The sequence below is a fragment of the Colletotrichum chrysophilum genome (assembly GCF_026319265.1).
Source record: "Colletotrichum chrysophilum strain AFK26 chromosome Unknown scaffold_71, whole genome shotgun sequence".
In the NCBI taxonomy this organism is placed as follows: Eukaryota; Fungi; Ascomycota; class Sordariomycetes; order Glomerellales; family Glomerellaceae; genus Colletotrichum; species Colletotrichum chrysophilum.
In genome coordinates, this window is record NW_026517358.1 from 195,582 (window position 1) to 219,667 (window position 24,086).

General features: G+C 55.9%; 8 protein-coding genes across 8 annotated transcripts; 2 read left to right on the top strand and 6 right to left on the bottom strand.

Moving 5' to 3' along the window:
- Window positions 1-483: 483 nt before the first annotated feature.
- Window positions 484-2,879, top strand: COL26b_008277 (uncharacterized protein; the record flags this gene model as incomplete). Its single annotated transcript, XM_053181040.1, has 6 exons — window positions 484-624; window positions 681-1,019; window positions 1,079-1,287; window positions 1,351-1,405; window positions 1,460-1,519; window positions 1,578-2,879. 6 exons carry the CDS (start codon window positions 484-486, stop codon window positions 2,877-2,879), a joined length of 2,106 nt encoding a protein of 701 aa, XP_053035056.1.
- A 248-nt stretch (window positions 2,880-3,127) lies between these two features.
- On the top strand, window positions 3,128-3,822 carry COL26b_008278 (uncharacterized protein; the record flags this gene model as incomplete). Its single annotated transcript, XM_053181041.1, has 4 exons — window positions 3,128-3,195; window positions 3,268-3,337; window positions 3,391-3,650; window positions 3,702-3,822. The coding sequence occupies 4 exons, from the start codon at window positions 3,128-3,130 to the stop codon at window positions 3,820-3,822; spliced, it is 519 nt and encodes a 172-aa protein (XP_053035057.1).
- An 84-nt stretch (window positions 3,823-3,906) lies between these two features.
- Window positions 3,907-6,615, bottom strand: COL26b_008279 (uncharacterized protein; the record flags this gene model as incomplete). Its single annotated transcript, XM_053181042.1, has 1 exon — window positions 3,907-6,615. One exon carries the CDS (start codon window positions 6,613-6,615, stop codon window positions 3,907-3,909), a length of 2,709 nt encoding a protein of 902 aa, XP_053035058.1.
- A 680-nt stretch (window positions 6,616-7,295) lies between these two features.
- COL26b_008280 (uncharacterized protein) lies at window positions 7,296-8,396 on the bottom strand (the record flags this gene model as incomplete). The annotated part of the gene is made up of 3 exons (XM_053181043.1): window positions 7,296-7,585; window positions 7,659-8,090; window positions 8,153-8,396. The coding sequence occupies 3 exons, from the start codon at window positions 8,394-8,396 to the stop codon at window positions 7,296-7,298; spliced, it is 966 nt and encodes a 321-aa protein (XP_053035059.1).
- Window positions 8,397-10,929: 2,533 nt separating this feature from the next.
- COL26b_008281 (uncharacterized protein) lies at window positions 10,930-12,087 on the bottom strand (the record flags this gene model as incomplete). The annotated part of the gene is made up of 3 exons (XM_053181044.1): window positions 10,930-10,937; window positions 11,075-11,944; window positions 12,003-12,087. 3 exons carry the CDS (start codon window positions 12,085-12,087, stop codon window positions 10,930-10,932), a joined length of 963 nt encoding a protein of 320 aa, XP_053035060.1.
- A 494-nt stretch (window positions 12,088-12,581) lies between these two features.
- COL26b_008282 (uncharacterized protein) lies at window positions 12,582-13,801 on the bottom strand (the record flags this gene model as incomplete). The annotated part of the gene is made up of 4 exons (XM_053181045.1): window positions 12,582-12,620; window positions 12,673-12,801; window positions 12,852-13,519; window positions 13,579-13,801. 4 exons carry the CDS (start codon window positions 13,799-13,801, stop codon window positions 12,582-12,584), a joined length of 1,059 nt encoding a protein of 352 aa, XP_053035061.1.
- Window positions 13,802-16,360: 2,559 nt separating this feature from the next.
- Window positions 16,361-18,550, bottom strand: COL26b_008283 (uncharacterized protein; the record flags this gene model as incomplete). Its single annotated transcript, XM_053181046.1, has 1 exon — window positions 16,361-18,550. One exon carries the CDS (start codon window positions 18,548-18,550, stop codon window positions 16,361-16,363), a length of 2,190 nt encoding a protein of 729 aa, XP_053035062.1.
- A 1,510-nt stretch (window positions 18,551-20,060) lies between these two features.
- Window positions 20,061-21,793, bottom strand: COL26b_008284 (uncharacterized protein; the record flags this gene model as incomplete). The annotated part of the gene is made up of 5 exons (XM_053181047.1): window positions 20,061-20,240; window positions 20,298-20,776; window positions 20,829-20,880; window positions 20,929-21,592; window positions 21,666-21,793. 5 exons carry the CDS (start codon window positions 21,791-21,793, stop codon window positions 20,061-20,063), a joined length of 1,503 nt encoding a protein of 500 aa, XP_053035063.1.
- Window positions 21,794-24,086: the final 2,293 nt, after the last annotated feature.

Sequence of the window (24,086 nt, forward strand, 5' to 3'; positions counted from 1 at the left end):
TATTTGAGATACCATGGCTCGCCATGGAGTACGAATAAAAAAGTCAACTCGCACTGAGCCGGATCGTCAGGGACCGGATTCAACCAGGAATGCATGCAATTGAGTTAATATGCGCTATTTGGACCCATCTTGCTCTTGGCAAAGCCGCTCTAGCAGGGACTCTAAATGAACCCCATGCGCCACGGGCGGAAGATTGGCACCATTACAGCGCTCATTGCGACCTTGTGTGCCCTGGCTACAGGGAATAGCTGAGAGCCATGATCCCAATCTAGAAGGCGGGTTTGCAACCTGCCAGAAGCTGCATTCAAATGCTACGACAGGAAGTTGACACGACAGGGAATCAACAGCTAATGCGCATGCGGACACGAGAACCATTTCCTAGGTACTATCCGGGTTCTCTTTCGAGTTTCTCAAATACGAAGTCTTGCAAGCCTCGTCGCGCAATGGCCTGAAGGCGATCTCATCGTCTCGTGTCTCATCATCATGCGATTTGATCTCCTGATCTGGGCAGCGGCCCTGGGGCTAACCGACGCTCTTACTTTCCCCGGTACTGGGCGCAGAAGAGATGAGAACGAAAGTTCCGCTCTCTCTGGAACCAAGAAGTTTATTGTTGAAGTCGAACAAGTACGTCAGAAGTAGAGACTTCTCCTCAAGGCCCCCCGCTGACAAGCTACATTCAGGGCGCCCAACTCACCGACCTATCGCGGAAGATCGAAGCCACGGGCGCGACGGTCCTCAAGTCCTTCAACAGCGAGGTTTTCTCCGGTTTGAGCGTCGAGTCGGGCAATGACAATTTGGATACCCTGCAGAGCCTTCGAGAAGTCTCGCAAGCATGGCCGGTCAAGACATACAAGCTCGCACCTCTCACGCCGCAGGCTTCTTTCAGCGACGATGCCACAGCCCAGAACTGGTCCATACACTACTCTACTGGGGTTGACAAACTTCATGAAGCAGGTGTCTTTGGTAAGGGAGCGAAGGTTGCTGTCATTGACTCAGGCGTCGACTATCGGCACCCAGCTGTGAGTTCTCCGTGTATGAAGAGAAATGTTGTCAAATCATATCTGACTGCGCTCGCTAGCTTGGTGGTGGGTTTGGTCCTGGATTCAAGGTCTCTGGAGGATATGATCTTGTCGGAGAAGGTGACCAACAGGTTTCTTCAGTGGTGATCAATCTGCTAACGGCCACAGACTACGATGGTTCCAACGGGAAAGTGCCTGATGATGACCCACTCGACTCATTGGGCCACGGCACACACGTTGCCGGTATCATTGCTGGAAAGAGCGAGTTGTGAGTTTGACCGTCTGTTTTCTGAGGTGCCGGATCTTTGATACTGACAATCGTCTCTTCTAGCTACGCAGGGGTTGCTCCCGAAGTCGAAATCCTCGCCTTCAAAGTGTTTGGTGCTGTGAGAAACATCGATGCATCCTTTCCCAATAGCGCTGACTGAAGGACGTTGCAGTTCGAGGGTACCGATGAAGACACACTTATTGACGCAACCATCATGGCCTATGAGTCAGGTGTAAATTCTCCCACTCACGCGTATGATGGGAATTCGCGCTGATCAATGACGGACACAGGCAGATATCATCACTGCAAGCATCGGGCGCGCAGCTGGCTTTTCAGATGGACCCTGGGCAACGGTGGCATCTAGAATCGTAGAGCAAGGCGTCGTTGTCACCATCGCCGCCGGCAACGATGGCGATGAGGGCCCATTCTACGCGAGCAGCGGTTCGTCAGGAAAAGAGGTTCTAGCCGTTGCCTCCGCTGACACGAGCCGAGTACCTGCCAAGCCGTGGCATGCAACCTTCAGCGCTGAGGGTGTTTCCAACACGACGCAGCTGGCTTATATCCCACCCGTCAACAGACCACTGTGGAACGTTACCGGTCTACCCATTGTGCCCCTGTCTTTCGACACCAAGGCATCAGCTGAAGCTTGTAACACACTGCCAGAAACAACGCCAGATCTCTCCAACGTTGTTGTCCTCGTCAGACGAGGAGGCTGCACTCAGTATGTGAAGCAGACGAACGTTGAGAAGTTCGGCGCACAGTACATGCTCATCTACAACGACGACTACCGACCATTTGAGCTGGTCGCCAACTCTGCATACAAATCACAAATGGCCCTCATTGACGCCAAAGCCGGTGCAGCTATCATCGAAACAGTCAAGGCCGGCGGCAACGTGACTGCAGACTTCACCAACCCTGCAGATCCCAACTGGGCAGTTGGATTCTTCGATGCTGCTGGTGGGATCCCTTCACAGTATTCCAGCTGGGGCGGCACCTACGAGCTGGAGATAAAACCCGATATTGCCGCTCCTGGTGCCAGCATCTACAGCACCTATCTCAACAAGACTTGGAAAGTCCTTTCAGGGACGAGTATGGCTACACCCTACGTGGCAGGCGTCGCTGCGCTCTACATAGGCAAGCATGGGGGCCGCTCAGTACATGGGAAGGGATTTGCCAAGGATCTCTCAAGGCGCATTATCTCCTGTGGGGAGTCTCTTCCGTGGCAAGCCATTGTGCCTCAAGCATTACCAACCGACTTTGGCTTTTTCGCACCTGTCGCGCAAGTTGGCACTGGCCTCATCAATGCCACGAAGTTGTTGGAGTCAACGACTTCGCTGTCGTTTGAGAAGATGGCACTCAATGATACGAGAACATTCATAGGCAGTCACAAGGTTGACATCACTAACAATGGCGATGATCCTGTGGGCTATACATTCGCTGTGGAACCAGCAGGAGGGTTCAATGCGCAAGGCAGGACTTCTCAGATGCTTGCAGATGTGCTTGACGTCAAGCCTATTGAGCTTGTCCCGGACGTTGCACTATCCACTGATACTTTCATCGTCAATCCTGGAGAGACAAGAACAGCTGAGTAGGTGTGAGACAAAGAAATTCCCTAATGTCAACTAACAGCTCCTCAGATTCAGCTTCAAATATCCCCAAGTTGACGACGAGTCCAAACTGCCTATTTACAGTGGCAAGGTCATCATATCTAGCGGAAACGGAGACGCTCTCTCAGTTCCGTATCTTGGTGAGAATTATTGTGACACATTGTGCGCTGTCACCAAACTCACACGATTCATAAGGTGCCGCATTTGACCTCAAAGCTCAAATGACCGAGAAAATGTTTCCAGACGGCTATCCTTTGCAGAGATCCGGCCCCAGCAGCCTGGGTATTGAGGCGTATCATACGTGAGTGAACATCGTATCGGCGACTTGTGATCACCAAAGCTGACAAATGGCTAGTTACGCATTCAACACCAGCCGGGCTGCTCAGGACTTTCCAAAGATTCACGTCCAGTTCAAGTGGGGAACAAAGGAGCTGCGTTGGGATGTAAGTCTCTACCATGTCTCAATTTGGAAATTAGAATACTCATTTTGATTCAGATATTTGATGATACATTTGAGGAGAGTCAATGGAAGTACCCGCCGGTAGTAGGCCAGGATGGGTACATTGGCTCCGCCACATATTCGACATACTCCGTTGGTGCGAGCACTTTTGATCCAGCGACGATGGACAGAGACAAGGTGCTGCCCTTCCCCATCCGGGGAATTGAGCGCACCACATCATGGAGTGAGTTGACTGATCGCTTCTGGTGGCTTGGAAAGTTGGCAAACGGCAGCTACATTGGTGCAGGAAACTACACGTGCGTTCCTCTTTACCTTTCGCCAAAGAAGTTTCTAACACTATTCGATAGCATGCGCTTCGCAACTCTTACCCCCTTTAGTGAACCTTCGGAGTCGGGTAGCTGGGATATCTGGAAGACACCCGAAATCACCATTTTGCCTTATGCACATGAGAGGGATTTGTCTTTCTAGGTTCTGAGAGAAGATCTATCAAAAGATACATGTAGTCACACATTTTTGTCCGAAGGGAAAACCCACCAAACCTTTTCTTCCTCCTTAGACAAGAGTAAAGTCTGCGAAAGGGACGAACCCTTGTGGTGCCTGTACAGCATACCTCTGCCCCTCACTATCCGTGCTGAAATACTCCGACTCAAGCTTCTCGTCCACCTCGTCCGCCCAACGCAGCAGCTCACCATCCATTACTCCGTGAACATAGCAGTCCCCAACAACCTTGTACTCCTCCACTTGTCCAGCTCCACTTTCTGTCTTGGTCTTCCTCAGCACGAACGGAGTTCTGAAACCTTCGAGAAGGACAATGTAGTCCTCAATCTCTGCGTTCCACGGCAGAGTTGACATGAAGTGGTGCTCCAAATCCTCAGTAGCGTAGTGTGCCTTCCTCTTGGACCATTTTTTCTCCGGCTTCCCACCTTCTTGCTCGGCCTCTGGCTTTTTGAGACATCTTGTTCCGAGAATGGCAAAACGTCGGCCTTTCTGGACTTCTTGGAAGGGGACTGTGTAGGGTATCATTCGCCTTTGAAGATCAGCCTCAACATCCTCGTCAAATTCTAGGAGCCACACGAATATCCCGCTCTGGTGAGCCCGAATCCCGGGGGCGGTCAAGTTCTCTGGTGAGTCTGGACCTCGGGCGTAGAACCGCTTGAACGCCGCGACAGCGTCAAAGAATTCGTCCGAAGCAGAGGTTTCCGCTTGGTCTTTTGTGACCTCTTCGGTCAAGGATGATTTGGCGTCTTCTCCATCTCCCTGTACCGCTCTCCGCCCGATCCTCTCACTCTGCCAGGAGCAGTCAGCCGCCAGGGTGCGAACTAATGCGTCATCGGCGCCTTCCTCAGCGTACCGCTCCGCCACATCTTCGAGCAAGTTTGTTGCGAGGGTCAAAATGAAGTTCCGAGCATCCTCATCGTTGAAGGAAGGCAGGTCCATTTCGGGAGCGAATTCGAAGCCGCCAAACGTCAGTGCAGAATTGTCGTGTGAGTAGTACTTCCATGCTCCTCCCACCGTATTGACACGCGAAATAACGGTTCCTCGGACCGTCATCTTTGGCTTGTCCCTGGCCTCTAGAACAGAGACCTTGGGTGTCGACTGCCCCATGCACTGGTACAAGTGACTCTGGAGGGTTGAGCGAGACTGCTTCGTCCAGTCCGGGACCCATGAAGGAAGGTCGGGAAGGTCTTGATCGATCCCGGCGTGATGCAGAAGGTCGACAACCCGTTCAGTATTTGCAATTTCGGTAGCTACCTCGGTAAAGACCTTCAATGCGGTATTTTCCGGTGAGTAGTCGGGGATGATGGACTGGGCGACAGCGTCGTCGGCCAGACCAAGCAGACCGTACACCTTGTCCCTTGCGTCCGTTGCCAGATTATTCCTGGAAAGACACAGAAGCTCAAATATCGTCGGCTCAGTTGGAATGACCTCCTGCGAGGAACTTTCATCGGCTTCCTTGTCTTGTCCATGACGCTGGTCCCTGAGTACCTTAAAAGAGCTCGCGGGACTAAGGTGCATCACCTTGTTGAAGGTGTCTGCATAAGGACCAAGTCGGAGCGTGCGAGGCAAACCATGGCTTCTGGCCATATCCCAAAAGTCCGTGATGGCTTCGAGGCTGATGGCTGTAGTGTCGTATAACACCACAACCTTCTTCGCCAGCACAACTTCCTGAAGAACCCAAGTGCGGAAGTACCAGTCTTGGTTCCAGAAGTCCATCAGATTATTCCAAACTTGTTGGCCCTCCTCGGTCTTGGGATCAGGCAAGTTGACCTTCTCCCAGTCCTTGTCGGATTGAACCTTTTGCCGAGTGTTGTTGGACCATATACGTGTGAGAAAGGTCATGATGCTGATCGCGCCCTGTGCATTCTCGGAGCTATACGCGTCGTCCTCGGTAGTTCCTCGCCAGTCTCCAGGCTTTTGGGATATTTCCGGGTCAATGGCCTTTTCCGCCCCGGCATCGTCACCGACACCAAAACTCATCATGTCCTGAACTCCCAAGCCGCCCATGCGATCATCCAAGGTATCTGTTTCATCTTCAGCATTCGTCTCGGCCTCAACCAGGGCGTACTTGTAATGGCCCGGATGAGCAAGAATCATCGACGCATTTCGATATATCGCTCCCATAAAGAGGACCTGAGAACTCCGCTCGGCCAGGTCGTCTTGGTTGATGCAAATACCATCCGCCCAAAGCCACGCGTCCGGGTGCCGGTTGAGGCAAGTCTGTATCGCATGGAAAAGGTTCCCCGTGACGGTTATCATCTTTCCGTTGCAGTTGACGCCAATGAATCTCTTGGGGTCTCCCCAAACGTATGAGAGGCAGAAGTATGGCGGCGCTTCATCGAGGCTGAATGTTTCGAGTTGAAGCTGACTGACGACGCCATCCTCTGATGGAGGTGCAAGCCTGAGAAGCCGGAACTGGCGCTTCTCCGGGTCGAGTGGCGTGTATTCGAACCCAACCGCACTGTCTTCGAAGATCACCCGAGGGGCTTGCTTCAAGGTCGCGTCATCTTCGCCCGGCGGACGCACGTCATCCATCTTGCCGATGAAGGAGTACTTGCTGTTCTCGTGTTCGTTCGCAGACCATGGCGTTGATCTGAGAGAGACGGTGTTGGGATCAACACCCTCCTTGCGTGCGAGGTATATCTTGAGGGCTTCCGTGTTGCCGGCGGACAGCTGGTCCAAGGCGATTTGGAGCTCATAGCTGTCAGGGTCCAGGTCCGGGGGATCCACCGGCTGGTTGGCTGGAGAGTTTGCGTCAGCCATCTTGTGATTGTCTTTATTCAGATGATATTTTGTCAAGACCATTGTTAGTTGACGTGATGTAATCGCCCTTTTGAATACATTGTCATTTCGAATGAGTTGACGTGGTCATCTGTTCTCTCAGCTCTGCTCCTCTCTAGGCAACAGTAAGTCTAATTGGGTTAGGGATCAGCGAATCACAGCCACGCTGGGATTTTTAGGCATCTCTCGTAAGCATGCATCTGGCTCCTTCTCACCACGCCTCGGGTCCGAATCATCACGATCAATCCGAGCGAGCTTATGAGCTTTCTGGATTAACATGACTGTGCTGACTCGCAATAAGTGAAGCGAACAGTAATTCTCCGATGTGTTAGCGCTTGCTTCACACTGAGATGCCGTAATATATTAGGCTTTCGGGCTCCGACGGCCCCACTAAAAACTACCGTCGGCGTCCCGCGGGAGAAATTCCCTACCACGAAAGTTCCGGATGGGCCCGGAAGTCAAATTAACAAGACACTGAGTATGGAACAACCATGTTCATTACGCGAACCGAGTGAAACATACACACTTGCAGCGAGAGATGATTTCAATCACATCTTGTCATCTCCATCTATTTTCACCATCACTGACATACTACTAACCAATGTGTTTTTTCTATCTCAGCCCTATTCGCAGCATTCTCACCATATTCCAGGTTGCAATGCTTAGCTCTCCAGAGCAGAAGTGTCGACACCCATGGTAATGTAGCCGACCATTCCGTTCTCGATGTTCTCGCCGTCCAAGGGAACGACCTCGATGATGGGGCTGTAGCCGCCGATCGTGCTCTGGTCGAACAGGCTCTGAGAGTCCTCGACGTTTTTGGTGCGGTTGATCTGAGTGTGAGAGACGTAGGGCTCAAGGGCCATGATCTGAGCGGAGACGTCCTCGTCGAAGTAGATCTGGCCGGTGTTGATGAGGTTGCCGGAGCTGACGGTGCCGTTGGCGCGGACGGACCCTAGAGCGTTGGGTGTAAGTATGGATATGAACAAGGTTCAGAGGGAAGGAAGAGAAGGGGCAGGTGCACGTACAGTCAGTGAAGACCTGGGTGTGGATATGGATAGCACGCTCGACGTAGAAGCCGGGGAAGATGGTCTGCATCTCCATAATGCCCTCGGAGTTGGTGGGCCACATGCCTCTGAGGAAGGTGGTGTCGTCGGTGTGGAGGTCAGTGACGCCGATCTCGAAGTCGGTAATGTTCAACTGGTTGAGAAGCTCCTCGAACCGCGTGTTCGGGCTCAGGTGCGTGAATGACGAGTAGCTGCCGGTCGCGTTGCAGTGCCAGAACGAGACGAGAGCATCAGGGAGTGGCTCGCAGGTGGCCATGTCGAGGATGCCGACATCGAGCGTCAGGGGGACGCCGACCTCGCCCTCAGTCATGTCCATGCGCAGAGTCTGCGAGCGAGGCCAGACGTAGGGGCCCTCGGTGACCTCAGGGGTCAGGACGCAGGTGTTGTTCTGGACTGTGATAAAGGTCAGTCGCCATTGTCTTTGTACGCTCTCAGGAAGATATGTCTTGACTTACTGCTGTCGTAGTAGACACCCTCAGTGTTGATCACGACACTGGAGTTGCCAGCGCGCGCCTCCAACTCGGCCGCGCGCTTGGCCATGCGCTTGGCCTGTCTCTTCTTGTGGAACTGGGCAGTCTGCCCAGCGCAGCGCTTCGCCATGGCATCGCGACGAGAGATCTCGGAGCGGGAGAGGATCTCGTTGTGGGCCAGGGCGGAGGCCGTCAGGAGGCCGGTGGCCAGAAAAGAGCTGAGCTTCATAGCGAAAGAGTGGATGCTCGAGAAAGAGTGACTGAAGAGATTGGGGAACGAGGGCGATCTGCGATGGAGAGAAGACACAAGAAGAGCATTTCGAGAGAAGGCCCGTAGGCTTTATCTACTCTGTCCTCCTCACTGAAGCAGCTACGAAAAAGACCATTCTGCCGTCGCCATGGTTGATACTCACGTCGCGACGGGCATGGATCCCATCATCCCTTGTCTTGAACCCCCATGTTTACACGATGCTGGAAACAACAAGAATTGCCCCCTTTTGATTAACCAGATGCAACCCTACGCAGATTTCGAAATGCAAGCCAGATCCATCCAACCTCCATGATGAGAAATGCGTTCGAAATGTTTCGTCAATTGGTTCCTCGAGGCCCAGACCGGAGCCACCCCTATGGAGCTCAGCCGACCCACAAGGACCGTGTTCCGGCCCCGGTGCGCCGCGCCGCGTGAAGTCGGCACGGGATGTGGGAGGAATGGAGCCGCTCGCGAGTCACGAAACCCGCTCAGCGCAAAGGCCCAGTGCGACTTGCCCCTTATGAAAAAGGCCTACCGGGCTCCAGTTAAAGAAACTGGGCATTGCTACTCTACCACAGAATGCGCCTCCCACATCCCGAGGTCAACTGGACTTCTTTGATGACGTCTTGCTTGGCGATGGCACTCCTCCTTGCTTTTTTCTTCTTCTTCGATATGTGTGTCCACAGAACAACTGGACACCGCCGGTGGGTTGACAAGGTTGCTGAAAAAAGAAGCGCGCGCGGAAGCGATTGCAGAATACCGGGAGGTAAAATCCTGCCGCCTAGTCCTGCACGTGTTTGTTTTATATCCTAGGGGTCCTTGGTATCTTGCAAGGAACATCATCTGAGCTTCCTGATGGAAGCACACGATAGACGCAAGGTTGATAAGCATGACAACGCAGAAGCGTCCCTAGATTGCCGACTCTGATGGCCCCATCAAGTCGTGCTCCTGCCCGCCCAGGGGCTAGCATTGATTAGACAACATTGCTCACCCAAGCGAAGCCATAAAGGTCCGGACGAAAAGAAAGTATGGCCCCCCTTATCGACGCTTTCCATGATGACAAGGCTCCCAATGTCCACCTTGAATGGCGACGTCCAGGGGAGGATCCATCTCTCGCAGCGGTGTTGATACTCCATTTTGGTTTCCGACCCAATGAAGACGGGACGATCGACTGCTCCGAGCGGCCGGGGGGTGTTGATGTCAAATCGGCCTAGGCCGCTGGCAATGCCGGCTGAGATCTTGGCGGATCGTCCTACCCTGGATTGCCGCCGCCAGGGCGGTTGACTCGAGAGAAGAAGGGTAATCTTGGCAAATCGGCGGTGCAGATTTGTTCTTTGCTGAAAGCTCTGGTCTTGCCCGCCGGATGATGTCCGCTGTGGACGTTTACCTTCTGTTTTGGGATGAAGGGTCAGGTCCTTAGACCGTATACCGTATTCTAAGCAAACTCAGACACACATCCAATTCATTCCTCAGACCAAGCTAATATCTACATTGCAATTAGGGTAGTAATCAAAGGGCAGGCAACTTTCTTTTCAGACCGATCAGTGATAGTGGGATAAAGCACCTGCTGCTTCGTTGTGTCCCGTACTCGTGTTGCAGTCAAATGAACACCAACTAGGCAAGGGAAAAGCTAACGTGTTTTCCCCATGATTATTTGTTTAGTAAAGCTGAGTTCTTGGGTCACACTAGTCTCTCGGTGGTGTGCACCCCCACGCTGTACATGGAGCTGAGAAATGATCTGCCCAGACGAAAAGGCTAGTCCATCAGGGCATACGAGGTAGGCCAGACAACCCCCCGCGCGAGGATCCAAGTCACTGTGAGTATCGCCATTGTCCTAAGTTACCGGTGAGCCATAGAAGATGAGGTTCACCGGTGTGGTGAAGTTGAAAGGTTGTTTACGTTTCAATCTAGCTCGGGCGGCATGGCGATTGTTCCATTGGCCAAGTGAATGAAAAAGCGTTGTAACTTGCCTCTTCAGGCTAACAAGGGAAAAGCCGTCCGAACCCCATGTTATAACTATGGGCGGGACCCGCCATCCTTAGCTCACCTCAGGAATTTCGACCACGATATATGATGGTTTTCTATTCTATCCTTCGCCGCTTACACATCAACTGTCTGACGACTGCGAATGTTGCCAAGCTCGCTCATGTTCGATTTATCCGTTTGCTTTGAAATCAACCAAACCATCCTTCACAAGAAACGAAAGTCAAATGGTGATCCTGTCGCATTATTCAGCTTGCCAACGCATGCAGCTTCAGCCTTCCCAAAAGGACCGAATATTTGCATTCTATTTTTGCTGAAGTCTAGATGTTACTTTCTAACATATCCTTTGCCTGAACGTGTAGCAAACTCCGCAACGAACATCATGTCCCTTCAGAGTGCCGCACGGGGTTTCGACCTCCTCAATCGAGCGTACATCTCATCTTCAAAAGCCTTGATGAAAGGCCTGACATTTTCCTCAGCCGCCGGCAACATCTGTGTCGCAAAAAAGCCACACAGTCCCGTAGTTCGATCAATCCACTGTAAAAGGTCAGCATTTCTCTCATGATCCATGGCGAGGATTTTGTCAAATACCCAAAACACATTGGACGCGCCACTCCAAATCAGCGTCCCATACCTCCTATTCGGATGCTTCTCCCCGTCGACCAGCAACCCACCCAGTCCCCAATCATACTCGCCCGTGACAGGAAAGTGACCAACAGCCCATTCTGGCGTCTCCATCGCCTCCAACAAACTCGTCTTCGCCTTCTCCCCCAATTGTGGCTTAAACATCTCCGCCGTCGTCCCCGGCCTCAGCAGCTTCCCGTCATCCAGAAGCAACGACTCCAACACTTCCATCACGTCCCCCGCGGTACCATACACTCCCTGCCCGCCCAAACAGTCCGTCACGCCGTCGTTCAGCTCCCTGCCCCGGTGCAGCTTCACTTTTCCTGTTTCTCTGTCGCGCGTGTTCATCCCCCACAGCCGCGGCCTGACCTTCTCCACTCTAAACGTGAAGCTCTCTGCGCCGAGGGGGTCCCAGATGTGCGCGCGCATGTAATCCTCCAGGCTCTGCCCTGTAACAGCCTCGATCACTTTGCCCAGCCAGTCGGAGCTCGAGCTGTACGCCCAGCTGGCGCCGGGCTCGTAGATGAGCGGGTACGCGAAGCGCTCCTCGACGGTGGCGCCGCGCGTGGGCTTGATCCCGTGGTGAGACTGCCACTCGCGCGTCGCGGAGTCGAGGAAGTCGTAGCTGTTGCCGGCGCTGTGGGTGAGGAGGTGGCGGAGGGTGATGGGCTGCTGGCGCGGGACCTCGATGGGGGCGCCGGAGTCGGAGAAGCCAGTTAGGATGGGCTTCTGGGCGAGTGCCGGGACGTGGTGGGAAACGTCGCTGTCGTCGAGGGCGAGGATGCCGCGCTCGACGAGCTGGAGGGCTGCGATGGTGGTGAGGAGTTTTGTCACCGAGGCGAGGGTGAGGACGTCGTCGGCGGCTAGGGGCTTGCCGGTCTTCAAGTTGTCGCCAAAGACGTGAGAGTACTTGAAATCTCCTGCAGATATGATGCATAAGTGAGAAGATTCGGTCGCTCAGATCATGAGAAGACTCACCCGACTTGTCCCTAGCATAGAGCATAACTCCCGGGATATCGGCATTCCGCACTGCTGAGTCTATAAAGTCTTCGAAAGATGACATGATGTGTATGTTCCGGGGAAATTCTACAGACAATGTCTTTCTGCCCCGTCGTTTACTTAAGTCAAGTCCAGACAACAAGACATGATGATGGTGAAGTCGAGGTGACAGCTGGCCCCGGCATTCTCATACCGGCTTATTACTAATCCGAGGGGGCTCATGCAGATCCCCCGCAACAACCTCAAGCCGGGAGGCATTTAACGGGGCCCGGGACCAGCATAATCCACCATTTTAACCTCGGCATCTCTCCCATCACCGCGGTCCGAACTTGAGTTCTTTCACATCAACATCAGGTTTGTATTCACAGGTGGTGCAGCCGAAGCTGCTCCAGAACCTATACACAAGAACAAAAACAGCTTCCCTCTCCCAGTTCAGTCATTCACATCCAGTCATCAACATCGCTAAGCCAGAATGTCCGGCTCTCTCGTATCCGCTCCTCTTTTCAAGCTCCAGGTGGTAGATCCAGTGCTCTGGAATCCCTTCTCGAGAATCCGCGCTTAGCAGCCGACGTAGATGGCGTTGGCGAAGAGAGAGTACTGTGAAAATGTCAGCATGAATGTTGCCCGCCAGTGGTCGGAGAAACCTTACGGTGTCGGCGTGGTTGAGGTTCTGCGCAGCGGTCAAGCTCTGGACGCAAGAGTATCCGTAGCAGGAAGACTGGTCGGTGGTTCCCTTGATCTGGGACAGGTGGGTAACCTCGTGGACGGCGGTGGTGGCCTACACTTCTGTCAGCAAAATCCCGATCGCGCATCACAGCAAAAACGTACCTGGTCCTGGGCGTGGCAGGTGCGGGACAGCGCAGTCATGGTGAAGAAAGTCGGGCAGTTGACCATGTAGCTCTGGCTGGGCAGCGTGTAGGCGATGACACCCGAAGAGCAGGCAGGGTAGATATCCGTGCAGTACTGGCGAGAGACACCGGAAGTGGTCGAGCCGCACTCGCTAGCGACCTTGGCAAAGACACCAGCGACAGTGTTACGGGTAGCAGTCGTGCTGGACTTGAAGTACTCGGTCATCTTGGCCGCGGAGCCCGAAACGGCAGCAGAGGAAGCGGCAGCAGCGAGGGAGCGGCAGTTGCTCAGCGCGTTGGTGGTCGCGGTGCGCTGGGTGCCGGTGCAGTCGCTCTGGACGACGGTGCGCTTGACGTGCTCGTGGAAGTCGCGGCGGACCTTGGCGGCGGCGGCGCCGTCGACGGCGACGGAGAGCACGTTGGACGCGAAGGGAGCGGTACCGGCGATGTCGGTCGAGTCCGCGTCCGCGTAGGAGAAGGAGCCCTTGGCCGCGACGTCGAAGGTGCCGCCGGCGGAGAGGTCGTGCACCTCGGCAACGTCCCACTCGACGGAGACGGTCTGGCCGGCGGGGATGACCTCGAAGGCGTCCTCGGCGAGGCCGGCGGTCTGGAGGCGGAGGCGGATGCCGTCGAAGGCGACCTTCTCGGCTGGTTTTCGTGTGTCAGTATGCGGTCTTCAGAAGGGGAGGAAGGCGCGAGCGACTCACAGCCGGCAAAGACCTCGGCCTTCTCGACGGCGAGCTTGTCGAGGATGGAGCCGGTCTTGAAGACCTTCAGGTCGGAAGCGCCAGTGTTAGTGATGCTGGCCTTGACGCCGGAGTTGCCGACGGCCTCGATCTTGACGTCGAGGGGGCTATCGCGCTTGTTGAGGTCGACGACCACGGCGCTGGCGAGCGCGGCGAAGCAGGAGAGACCGGTGAGGAACTTCATTGTCGCGGAGTGCTTGGGCAGAAAACCGAGAAAAACAGAAAGACCAGAGAGAAAGCTGGATTGGGGTGACTGAGCGGAGACCGTTGGCGGGATGAGGGAGTGAGGTTCTCTGGATTACTGGCCATCAAGGTTCTCAGACGCGATATATATACTTGTCGCGATGCCAATGTTTCTGGTGTTTTTCTATCGTTTGTGCCTCAACCGACGCATGTCGACAACTCGATAGCCAGCACCACACCCCGCCCCAGCGAAATAACTCGAATCGACGTCTGCCAAGACGGGAGGTGCGACGAATGAGGAATGTGCGAAGCGTGGGCGTCTATATTTCTTCTGCGGATATGAGGGGCCCAGGCGAGCCTAATGCAGCGAGTGCCGGAGGCATTGCGAGGATGAGGAAGGCATCGAAAGCTGATGGATGCGACAAGCGATGATGGACGGGGGTTCGTGTTCGCCAAGAAAGAGCCAAGAGAGAAACTCGATCTTTGGGTGCCGAAAGAAACGCAGTGACAGAGAGGTCCAGACTGCGCGGTTGAGATGTTGTGTGCAATCTGGGGAAAGGACGTGGGATTAAAGCTCTTGGCATGTCGCCGCACCGGGGACTTTTTCTCCACACCTCATATCGCCAGACGCGCCCGAGGGAGTGATTAAGGTGATGCAGGATTAGCCGAACCTTGAGCTAAACGAGAACAAGGTCGAGGAGCTAGCCACTACGAGCGTGGGGATATGTGATGAGCAATCAGGAGCACGGCGGACTCCGGGTCCGTCTGCCATCATCGTGACTCTAGAGAGACACTAGAATCAGATAGGCATCTGGTGAGAAGATGTCAGAACAGCTACTGGGGACGGAATAAACGAGCCTTCTGCCTCAGAGGGAAGGCAGTTGCATCGCCCATGGGGTGATGTGATGATGGAGGCTGAATAGCGCCCTACCTTAATCTACGTTTGGAAGCCCGACGGGAAAGACTTCATCCCCCGGCTCTTGAGAGAGAATAGCTTGATGAATACACGGAACTACTCGACATCTAACTGGTTGACATATCACTCGTATTCAAGCACGTACCCGCGCAACGGATATGTGTCTGGATCAAGCACTTGTTCAGGGGTTGAAACAAGAGAAGACGGCGGGAAGCTTAAGTCGTCGATCGATATCCGGCCAAGTAGCGTTACTAGCGTCACATTCTCTGCGGGGTAGACTAGACCGTTGAGAAAAGCGAGCTCCGGGAGGCGTTGTTTTGTCGAAAAGCAGACCCCGTAATACTATCGACATGCCTTTTTCGGCATCGTCAGTGGTGAGACGGAGTGTGAGTTCTGTCGTCTGGTAATGCTCGCGAGCACCACCTTCAGCTTCTAGGTTACCATTGACAGCTCAGATGAATGCAGCTTGCTGACAACATGCTGCCATCAACATACCGATTCCTCTGTACACATTGTCCCACGAGCACGGCACCGCGGCACTTTAGGCGTCTGGGCAAAGATGCATTCCCCTCCGTTGGCAGTTGTTGAGTTGTTCCGATGTCGTCTCCAATCAATTCGAGGCGGGTCGGTAGCGCGACCTTCCTAATCCGATCTCATATGCCGGGTCTAGACGCCGGGGCGACTGGGGGTGCATTGAACATTAAGTGGCACGAGTTAACTTATGACATGGACTTTGAGCAACGCTCAGAGTGTTTTCATTGCATGTCAATGCCGATAATCGGCGGTTGAGAGACTTGGCGGAATGGGAATTTGCTGGGCGAAGACGGGAATCGGATGCTTATCGATGTGCTTAATTGGCAAAAGCTCTCGCTTCGCTGGTTGGACTTGAGACCCTGGCCCGCTGTGCGGAGACGGGTGACGGAAGCCGTAGGGCGCGCTGTTGATGTACGACGAGAACAAGAGTTTACTGACCTTCCCGAATGAATGAAGATGGTCGCTAATAGGGTTAGACTGTCACATCGCTGAGAGGCAGAGTCATCTACTCCGGCTATTCTTTCTCGCAGGTGCTTTCTTGTAGTCGTCGAGGATTGCCTCGCCTAACTTGAGTGATCACTTGTTCCGTGAAGGTGCTGCCGCGATGACAACTTCTCACCGTTGAGGCCTCACAACTACAAGTTTTGGATACTCTTTCTTCTTCAAAGATGACAACATTGCGGCAACTGATCACGCTCATCGGCTCAAATACGACACATGAAGTCGCCATTTCTTCAGCAGCCTCAGTCTTGGCATTGGCCTCTTCTCCGACGGTTAAGCATTTGCCAAGTTGCCAAGGCAAACTGGCAGCTCTTGATGCCGTGCTGGTCCCAGGTTGCAGACAGACAGGCCGCGCCATCCCCATACAGGAAGGCCTTTTTCAAGATGCCGTCTTCAGCAAGAGGGGAACAGAGAGCAGTTACAGAAACTCATTTCCGAATTGACGATGCAGGGGGCTGATGATTACCTATACGATTTTTCTTTCCCAAACAATTTGGCCCCTAAAATGCAAGAATCAAGCCACCACAAGCCTCGCGATGATCACCGTCATCATCCCTACGCCATGGCGAGGGCATCTTGAACCAACCTCACCATCTTCCGCTTCACCCCTCACAATTCCATCCCCATCCCAGGATCCTCAAACAGGTCATGCCCCCCACCACACCCAACCAACCCACACGCACCAGGCGGATTATCAATATCCAGCACCAAATGCGCACTCACAACCTGCCCGCCCTCCCCCGGCGCCAGCCTCACATACGTCGCCACCACCTCCCGCCTCTCCAGATCCCACTTCGCATCCGTCCACACCCACCGCGCCGCCGCCGGAATCCTCCCCTCCATATCCATACCGCGCTCCTCCAGCATCACCACGCCCAGCTTGCCCACCGCCAGCGCCTTCCCATCCCACGCCCCGTCGCGCCACGACAGCGCGCGCATCAAGCCCGCCGCCTGCATTCTCAAATCGTGGTTGCGGCACTTGGCGATGATGGTGGTTAGAGGGGTCGTCAGGCCCTCCGCGAAGGTGAACGCGATCCGCGAGAGCGGGAACTGCTCCTCGGGCGTGTCGGCGCGCATGAAGCGCAGCGTCAGCCGCAGCATCTCGCGGAAGTCCTCCTCGTGCGCGTCGAACGCCATGTCGCTACTGTCCAGACTCGCGCTCACCAGGACGTACATGATCAGCCGGTGTATCCTTATCATCTCCAGCGCGCGCCGCGTCTGCGCCTCTAACCCCGGGTCCGCGAGGTACGTCTCCAGGATAGCCTGCCACAGCCGCAGATACGACAGAAACTGCCCCCTCTCGCGGGCCGCGTCCGCCGGCGGCGGGAGGTGCTTCATCTGCGTGTGCATCCAGCGCATCGTGTACGCCACCGCGCGCGTGAAGAACTTGCCCCAGAGAACCTGCATCTTGGCCACGGGGGTAACCCCCGGCTGCGGCAGCTCCGGGGCGGGTGTGCTGTTCATGCGCGAGATGGTCGCGCGGTGCGAGTTGAAGAAGTGCGTGAAGCCCGACATGAGGGAGAGGCATGGCAGCAGGTGCTCGATGTCGTCCATCTCGTCCTCGCGGGGCGGGGCTGCTACCCTCACCTGGGCCGCCGGCTCCTCGCTGTCCCGTGAAGCAGATCGCCTCTTCATCAGCGTGCTCGCGTCCTCGATCAGCCGCATCCCCGTGCCCATCAGCGAGTCGACGCTCTTCATGTTCCCCTGGATGAACTCGAACGCGATCAGCAGCAGCGTCATGATGATCACCGACCGCGGCGACGACCCCGCCGTGCCCATCTGGATCCGCTGCCTGTACACCGACACCGCGCGCAGATGGTGCTGCAGCGCCGCCTTGTGGTGGTGGTCGAGGAACCCGGCCGCGCCCGCCTGCAGCATCTCCGCGCCGCCGCCGCCGCCGCCCCACGGCTTCATCCCCGGCGGCTGCGTGCTGCCGAGCGTGTTGCCCCGCGCGGTGCGGAAGAACAGCGTCTGCGCGATCGCGCCGATGGCGAGGACCGACTCTTTCACGCACGGGTCGCGCGCGCTCTCGGCCATGACGATGCGCGACCAGAAGTCGGAGTGCGTGGACCCGGCCAGGTCGCGGACGAGCTGGTGGCGGAAGAGGTCGTAGTAGCTCACATCGGCGGTGTCGATCTGCACCACACCCGGGTTCGCCCGGACGAGCACCGCCCCCGGGGTTACGGAGGCGGAGCTAGAATCTGCTGCCGGCCGGGGCAGGAGGACCTTGTTCCTCTGCGCGGCGCGGATGACGGCGTCCCGCTCGGCGGCGCGCTTCTGCTCGGCAGCGTCTTTGACGTAGCCGTCGCACTTGATGTCGGCCTTGGCGCAGCGGGTGCAGGTCGGCTTGCCCTCGTCGCACTTGACGCGGCGGATCTTGCAGGTGATGCAGCCTGATCTGACTTTCGGTTTGCTTGCGCGCTTCTTCTTCGCGGGCGGTGGTTGCGGGACGTGGACTGCGATCGGGAGCTGGTGGTTGATGAGGACCTGTGGCGGGGTCTTTGGCGGTGTATGTGGGAGCGGCAGGCTGAGGAGGGTTTGCTGCTGCCTGTCTCCCTCCGCGGCCGGGCTGCTTGAGGACGACGGAGGGGTGACTGTTGTCGGCTGTTGTTGCTGTTGGTCCATCACCATGGGCGGCGAGGCTGGGATTAATTCAAATGATGACAGCAACGGGTAGCTGCCCAGCAGCCCCGTCTCGAAGATGTCGGCTGACGTTATCGCGCCGCCGGGTCCATGGTTTTGGGTTCGCCGCGAGAGGAGGGGGCCGCTGCTGACGGGGAAGATGGCGGTATCGGACATGGTTTGTTTTCTTCTTGTGGTTTTGCTTCCTTATCTGCTTTGCCCAGGGCGCAACCCGCGATAAGATCAGGTCAGATATCAGACTTTAAAGAAGGGGAAATCTGGTGCAGGAAGCAGGCAGAGCTGTGGACGTGTGATGGTGTTCAGGCACGCAGGACAGGGCAAATGAAGGAGTTTGGTTGGGTGTTTAAGCATGCTCTGCAATGATGCTGCCTGGCCTTGCTCTACCCTTCCACCCCGGCAGATCAGATCAACAGACCCCAGACTTGATTAAAAGAAGGGAGAGACGAGAAACGCCCACAGGGCTGGGTCTGGAATTGGGGAAACCGGAAACTAGGGAGCGGCGCGCGCGCGCACTTGGGCTGACTGCAGGCAAAAGGCGCACCGCACCGCACCGCAACAACAGGCAGCCAGAGACAGAGCCAGAGACAGCGACAGCGACAGGGCCCGTGTCTCCAACAGGCGTAACGTCTTGCTTGGCCCTGCACTTCGCTTCCGGGGGGGATCGGGGGTAGCGTGGGCAGCATCGTTCGAGAAGGCGGGCTTCGATTGGCAGCAGAACGCCGCGGCCAATCATGTCATGAAGTGGTGATGCCCCCCCCCTTGTGTGACGTGAACCGCATGCATCATTTGGTCTCACACGCGATCTTTTGGCCTGTGGGTTGAGTCAGCGCTTGACAAGCCTCTATTTGGGGGGCATGGAATGCTACATCCATACGTGGAGCTACATATGAGAGGTGGGGATCCGCGTTGCTGCCACACGTCGATTGTGATGTGTTCTGGACTCTTGTTGATCGTACCTTGAGATGCAGTATTTACGATGCAAATCTTACGCCGAGTGGCGATGCCCCGGGCTTATTTGCTCACGCACCGCACCGCACCGGCCGGGCCTTATGGGGCGACACCCGACACGGCGAGCCATGCCATGCCGCGGACCGAGGCGCCCGCTGCGGAGCGGGAGCTGTGCGGCTTCGTTCGTAGGGCAATCGGCGGCGGCGGTTATTCTTCACATTCTTCACATGCTCGTCAGCGCCACCTGTCAGGCTGAACTTGCTGTGCATGCCAAAAAAGAAAAGAAGCAGACCAGTCTACGTGGCAGCTGAGCATGTTCTCCAAGACAAGAAACCTGATGGGGGCTGTTTTCTCATCTCGCTTCCCTTCCTTCGGATGCAGTGGGAGGCCGGCGTCCCCGTTCTTTTGGGACGGGGGACAGGGAGCTGTGTTGGGCTTCCAGACGCCGAGTCCTTTTGTTGCATCCTCTCTTGGAGACTTTCTGCTCATCGATCCTGCGCTAATTTTGCAGTGCCAGCTAACACTCTCAGCTAGGGCCACCATTGATCTTCTGACGACATGTCACTCATCACCCTGTCCACGTAAGATGGCCAGATTATTCCAGCAAAAGTATTGTTTTTATGCCATGCTGCATTTGCCAAAACCACTCTTGTTTTGATTATGAACTTGGTGATTGTATGTCACCGCGTGAATATTCCCGTCCTCCCCCGAAGAGCATCTAAATGTCATGACCGCATCCGAGATGACGCTCCCCCAGCGCCTCCAACTCCTCGATCCGAATCACATCAGGCTCCAAACTGCGCGTCTGCAGATGGCTCAGCATGGTCGCATTAACAGACGTCTTCGGAATCAACTCGGTGCCGTTGAGAGACAGCACAGTCACCATATGCGCCGCAGCCTGCACACAAGTTAGCATTACACGCTACGTCACCCATCTTCATTGATAAAAACCCACCCTGGCGTTCACAGTAATCACCTCCGGGTCCGGGTTCGCAATCGTGTCGCAGGCCTGGTGATAGCACGGGTCCTGCGCGACCGCCGTGCCCGTGTGCAGGAACCCAAACGGCTTGTTGAGGATCTGCCAGAAGGACGCGTAGTCGCTGCCGTTGGTCAGCAACGCCGGCGTGACAACGTGCCCCTTATCGGCAAAGTACGCCTCGTAGATGTGCTCGACCACGTCGGACCCCGGCGGCGCGACGCTGCCGTGGCTGCTGCCGTCCGTGTCCGCCACCCCGAAGAAGCCCTTGGACACCATGTCGAAGTTGAGGTACACCAGCAGGTCGTCCACGTCGGAGGGCGGCAGGTTGGCGCAGTAGAACTTGGAACCCAGGAGGCCGTTTTCTTCGGCGCCCCACCACGCGAAGCGGACTTTGTTCTTGGTGCGGTATTTGGTTAGGGCGAGGAAAAGCTCTAGAAGAAGACTGGTACCGGAGCCTGGGGGTTGTCAGTCTCTGGAGAATGTCCTGCGGCGGTTGAGACTGCTTACCGTCGTCGTTGATGCCAGGGCCGGCTTGCACGCTGTCCAGGTGCGCTCCAAGCTGCCATCGTCAGAACACACTCTCCCACATCATCCCGAGGAAACATACCATCACAACGTTATGCGGATCGCCCTCCTCCGTCTCGACAAACACATTCTGCGTAATCCGCTCCTCGACGATCTGCGTCTGCTGGAAGCGCGCCGTTACACTCTCCCCATTATCCAACCTCTCCTTGATCCTTAACCCGTCCGCGAGGTTGATAAACCCAGCCGGCACAAACCCCTCCGGGTCCGGCGCGCTCAAACTCCCCGCCGTCGCGTTCGTCTCAATGTCGTGATACACAATCACAGCCGCCGCGCCCGCCGCCGCCGCGGGCCTCACTCTTCCCGCCAGCGTGCCCCCCGTCGGGCACCGGAAGCGCTGCACGAGCACGATCTTGCCCGCCACGTCCAGCCCCTCGTAGTTCGCCGCGTCGCACCCCGCCGCGCCGTCGGGGCCCAGAACGAGCTCTGCGGTGATGCCCTCTTCGCTGGTGGAGGGCGAGTACGTCAGCCCGAAGACGTAGATGGACTCGTCGTCAATGGAAAAGTCGATCGAGACGACCTGGCCGAAGGTCGCGGGGAAGTCTTGCTTCCAGGCGCGCGTGGCGGGGATGGAGGAGATGCGGTCCCAGACGTAGTCGACCGAGGCGGCGTACCCCGGCAGGCCGAAGGCGCGGTTGCCGCCGTTGGCGAAGGCGATTTCGTTGAGGGCTTCGAGGTTGGCCATCAGGCTGGTCGCGAGATGTCAGTGATGTTCGACTTCGCCAGGAGAAGGCCTTTTGCAGGTAATGTGAGGGTGCTCACTTTTCAGTCGTCAGGTCGGCTTGGAGCTGCTCCGAATCTACCTTGGGCCGGCACGTCTCGTTCGAGGCAGCAGCAGCGCCCGAGGCCAGCGACAGCAACGTCGCGGTGGTCGTCTTGGAGAACTTCATTGCTGCGGTTTGCGAGAGGCAATTGAGAACCAGAGACTGCAGGAAACAGAAGCCCAGTCGCGGGCTGGTATGAGGGCGGCAGGCTGCATTTTATTTCGTTTCGCGCCGCCACCGCCCTTCAAGGTCCAATTGACTTTTCGCGGCTGCCAGCCGGATTCGCGTGCCACCGCAGCAGCGAAACGACATAAACATCGCATGCTCATCCCGGGCCGCCGAGAAACTTGGTCGTCGCGAGAGTCCAATCGGCCGCGGGCAGCGGGGGTGAGCTCATGAACCGATGGTCGGATCGGGAAGGTCGTCGGGGCGAGGTGAGGGGAAAGTCGGGCCCGCCAAGAGCCAAGCACTATAAAATGTGAAGGTGTCAGCGGTCTTGGCTTGAGATGTCGTCAATACTGACCGATGTTTTGATTTCAATTGTTTCTTTTTTATCTTTCTTATCAGTGGTGGTTAATTAGTCACCAAAGCCCACGTGCCTGCTTGTGGCCACCTGGGGTTCCTCGCTTTTTCTCATGATGATTGTCTCGAATAATGTGCATCTGGGCCGTGATTGAGATGGCGAGGACACGTTTGAGACGAGTGCAGCCTGAAGGACGTGCTTGAGCAAGTCAACACAAGCCTTGGTTATTCCGAACCGGTCTCCCAAGCATATGAAATCATGCATCTCAGAGACATCCGTGGTGGCGGTGTCTGAGCCGAATGTTGTCAACCGTCAGCTGTGCAAGTCGAAGCGGCCCAACTGTTGGTCCGTCCCCCACAGCATGGAGGCGCCAAACTCAAAACTGCCACCATAATTGTTAACCTCAAGTCTGCCCTGAATAGCTACATCAGTAAAATACATCTGAGAACTCCACAAGGCCGGATATGACCTGCTCCCATGTCCGAAGCACTGTACCACCATCTCGCCGCGGACTTCGGGCATGTGGGGCCGCACTTCGGTGGTCAGTTCCGAGAGTATCGGGGGTCACAGTCCTGCCCTGCTGCTTGCGCTGAATCGGACTGATCATGATCGCGCGCAGGTCAGCAGCCCGCAATCAATCCAAATCATGCTTCGTTCTACAAGTTCAGTAGGCTTCGTACACAACACGTAACCTCCACGGCGGGAGTCTTCAAGGGACAGCTGAAAGCTCTGAGACTTACCGTTTCCGCCGTGGCGGGGGAGAATGGCTTACGGGCCGGGCCGGTGTCTCCGCTATCCAAGGGTTCAAGCCACATTCACGACGATGCTTCTTGATTGGCCCCCGATTTGTGTGGTGTCTGTCGTGTGCTGTTGACTTGACCGCTTCAAGTAAACTCTCGAAAATGGCATGATGGAGATGGGATACTCCATACCAGCTGCGATGCTGGAAGGCGGGCAAGCCCCGCAAGGAAGAGCGCTGAAAGGCCAAAAGTCCGCGCGTCCAACTAATGCAACGACTGGTTGTAACCCTCACAGTTTCCATGTTCCAACGACAACCGCGACATTGGTTAGAGCTGGACTTGCCCGGGGATTTGAAAGCCCGCTCGTAGATCTGTCACTCTTCGTGCCATCACAGATATCCCTCCTGTAATGATCCTCGCTGCGTCACCGGTCGCTGGTCAATCAATCACTAGCCCGAACCAGCCCCTGGAAACATTGCGCAACATGATGCGCACACTTTACCAGGTTCGCGGGTCACCGCTCCACGCGCGCAACTTTCCACACCCAGGTATCCGGGTATCTCCCCCTTGTCATGTCTCTCTCGCTGAAGAAACCCGTTGACAGAGTCCTGAATGGCTGGCGACTTGATCCTAACTGTCCACTCACAAGGAGCACTTAAACGCCCCCCGTTCGTCGCTCCCACGTGTCGGCGATTCAGAGCACCCTTGCGCGCGCCGTTTCTGCAGTCGCTAGTCAGGGCCTCGCATCCCGTCAGCATCCATTGGAGGAGCATACAGATATCGCTAACGAATAACCCCGCTGTCAACTGATTTCCGGGGAGCTGGGCACCGCACCACACCACACTTCAGCACACACACCAACACACCTTGCAGCAGCGACTCCTCTAAACCGGTGTGCGGTGTGTGATGGAGGGCGACGACTGCTCTCGCCGATGGGCAGGGAATTGGAGGGGCACTAACCCTTGGAAAGGATGGTGGGGAGGGGACGGGGGAGGGGGGCGGAAGTTCTGCTCAGCCCAGCGGATAAAACACTCGGATCGCCCCTCGAAGCGAGCAAACTCACCGTGCCCACCTTCCGGTACCTTTTCTCACAAACCTTCACTCGATCGCTGCGGTGTTTAAACGGCGAACGACTGTCCACAGCAGCATCGACATT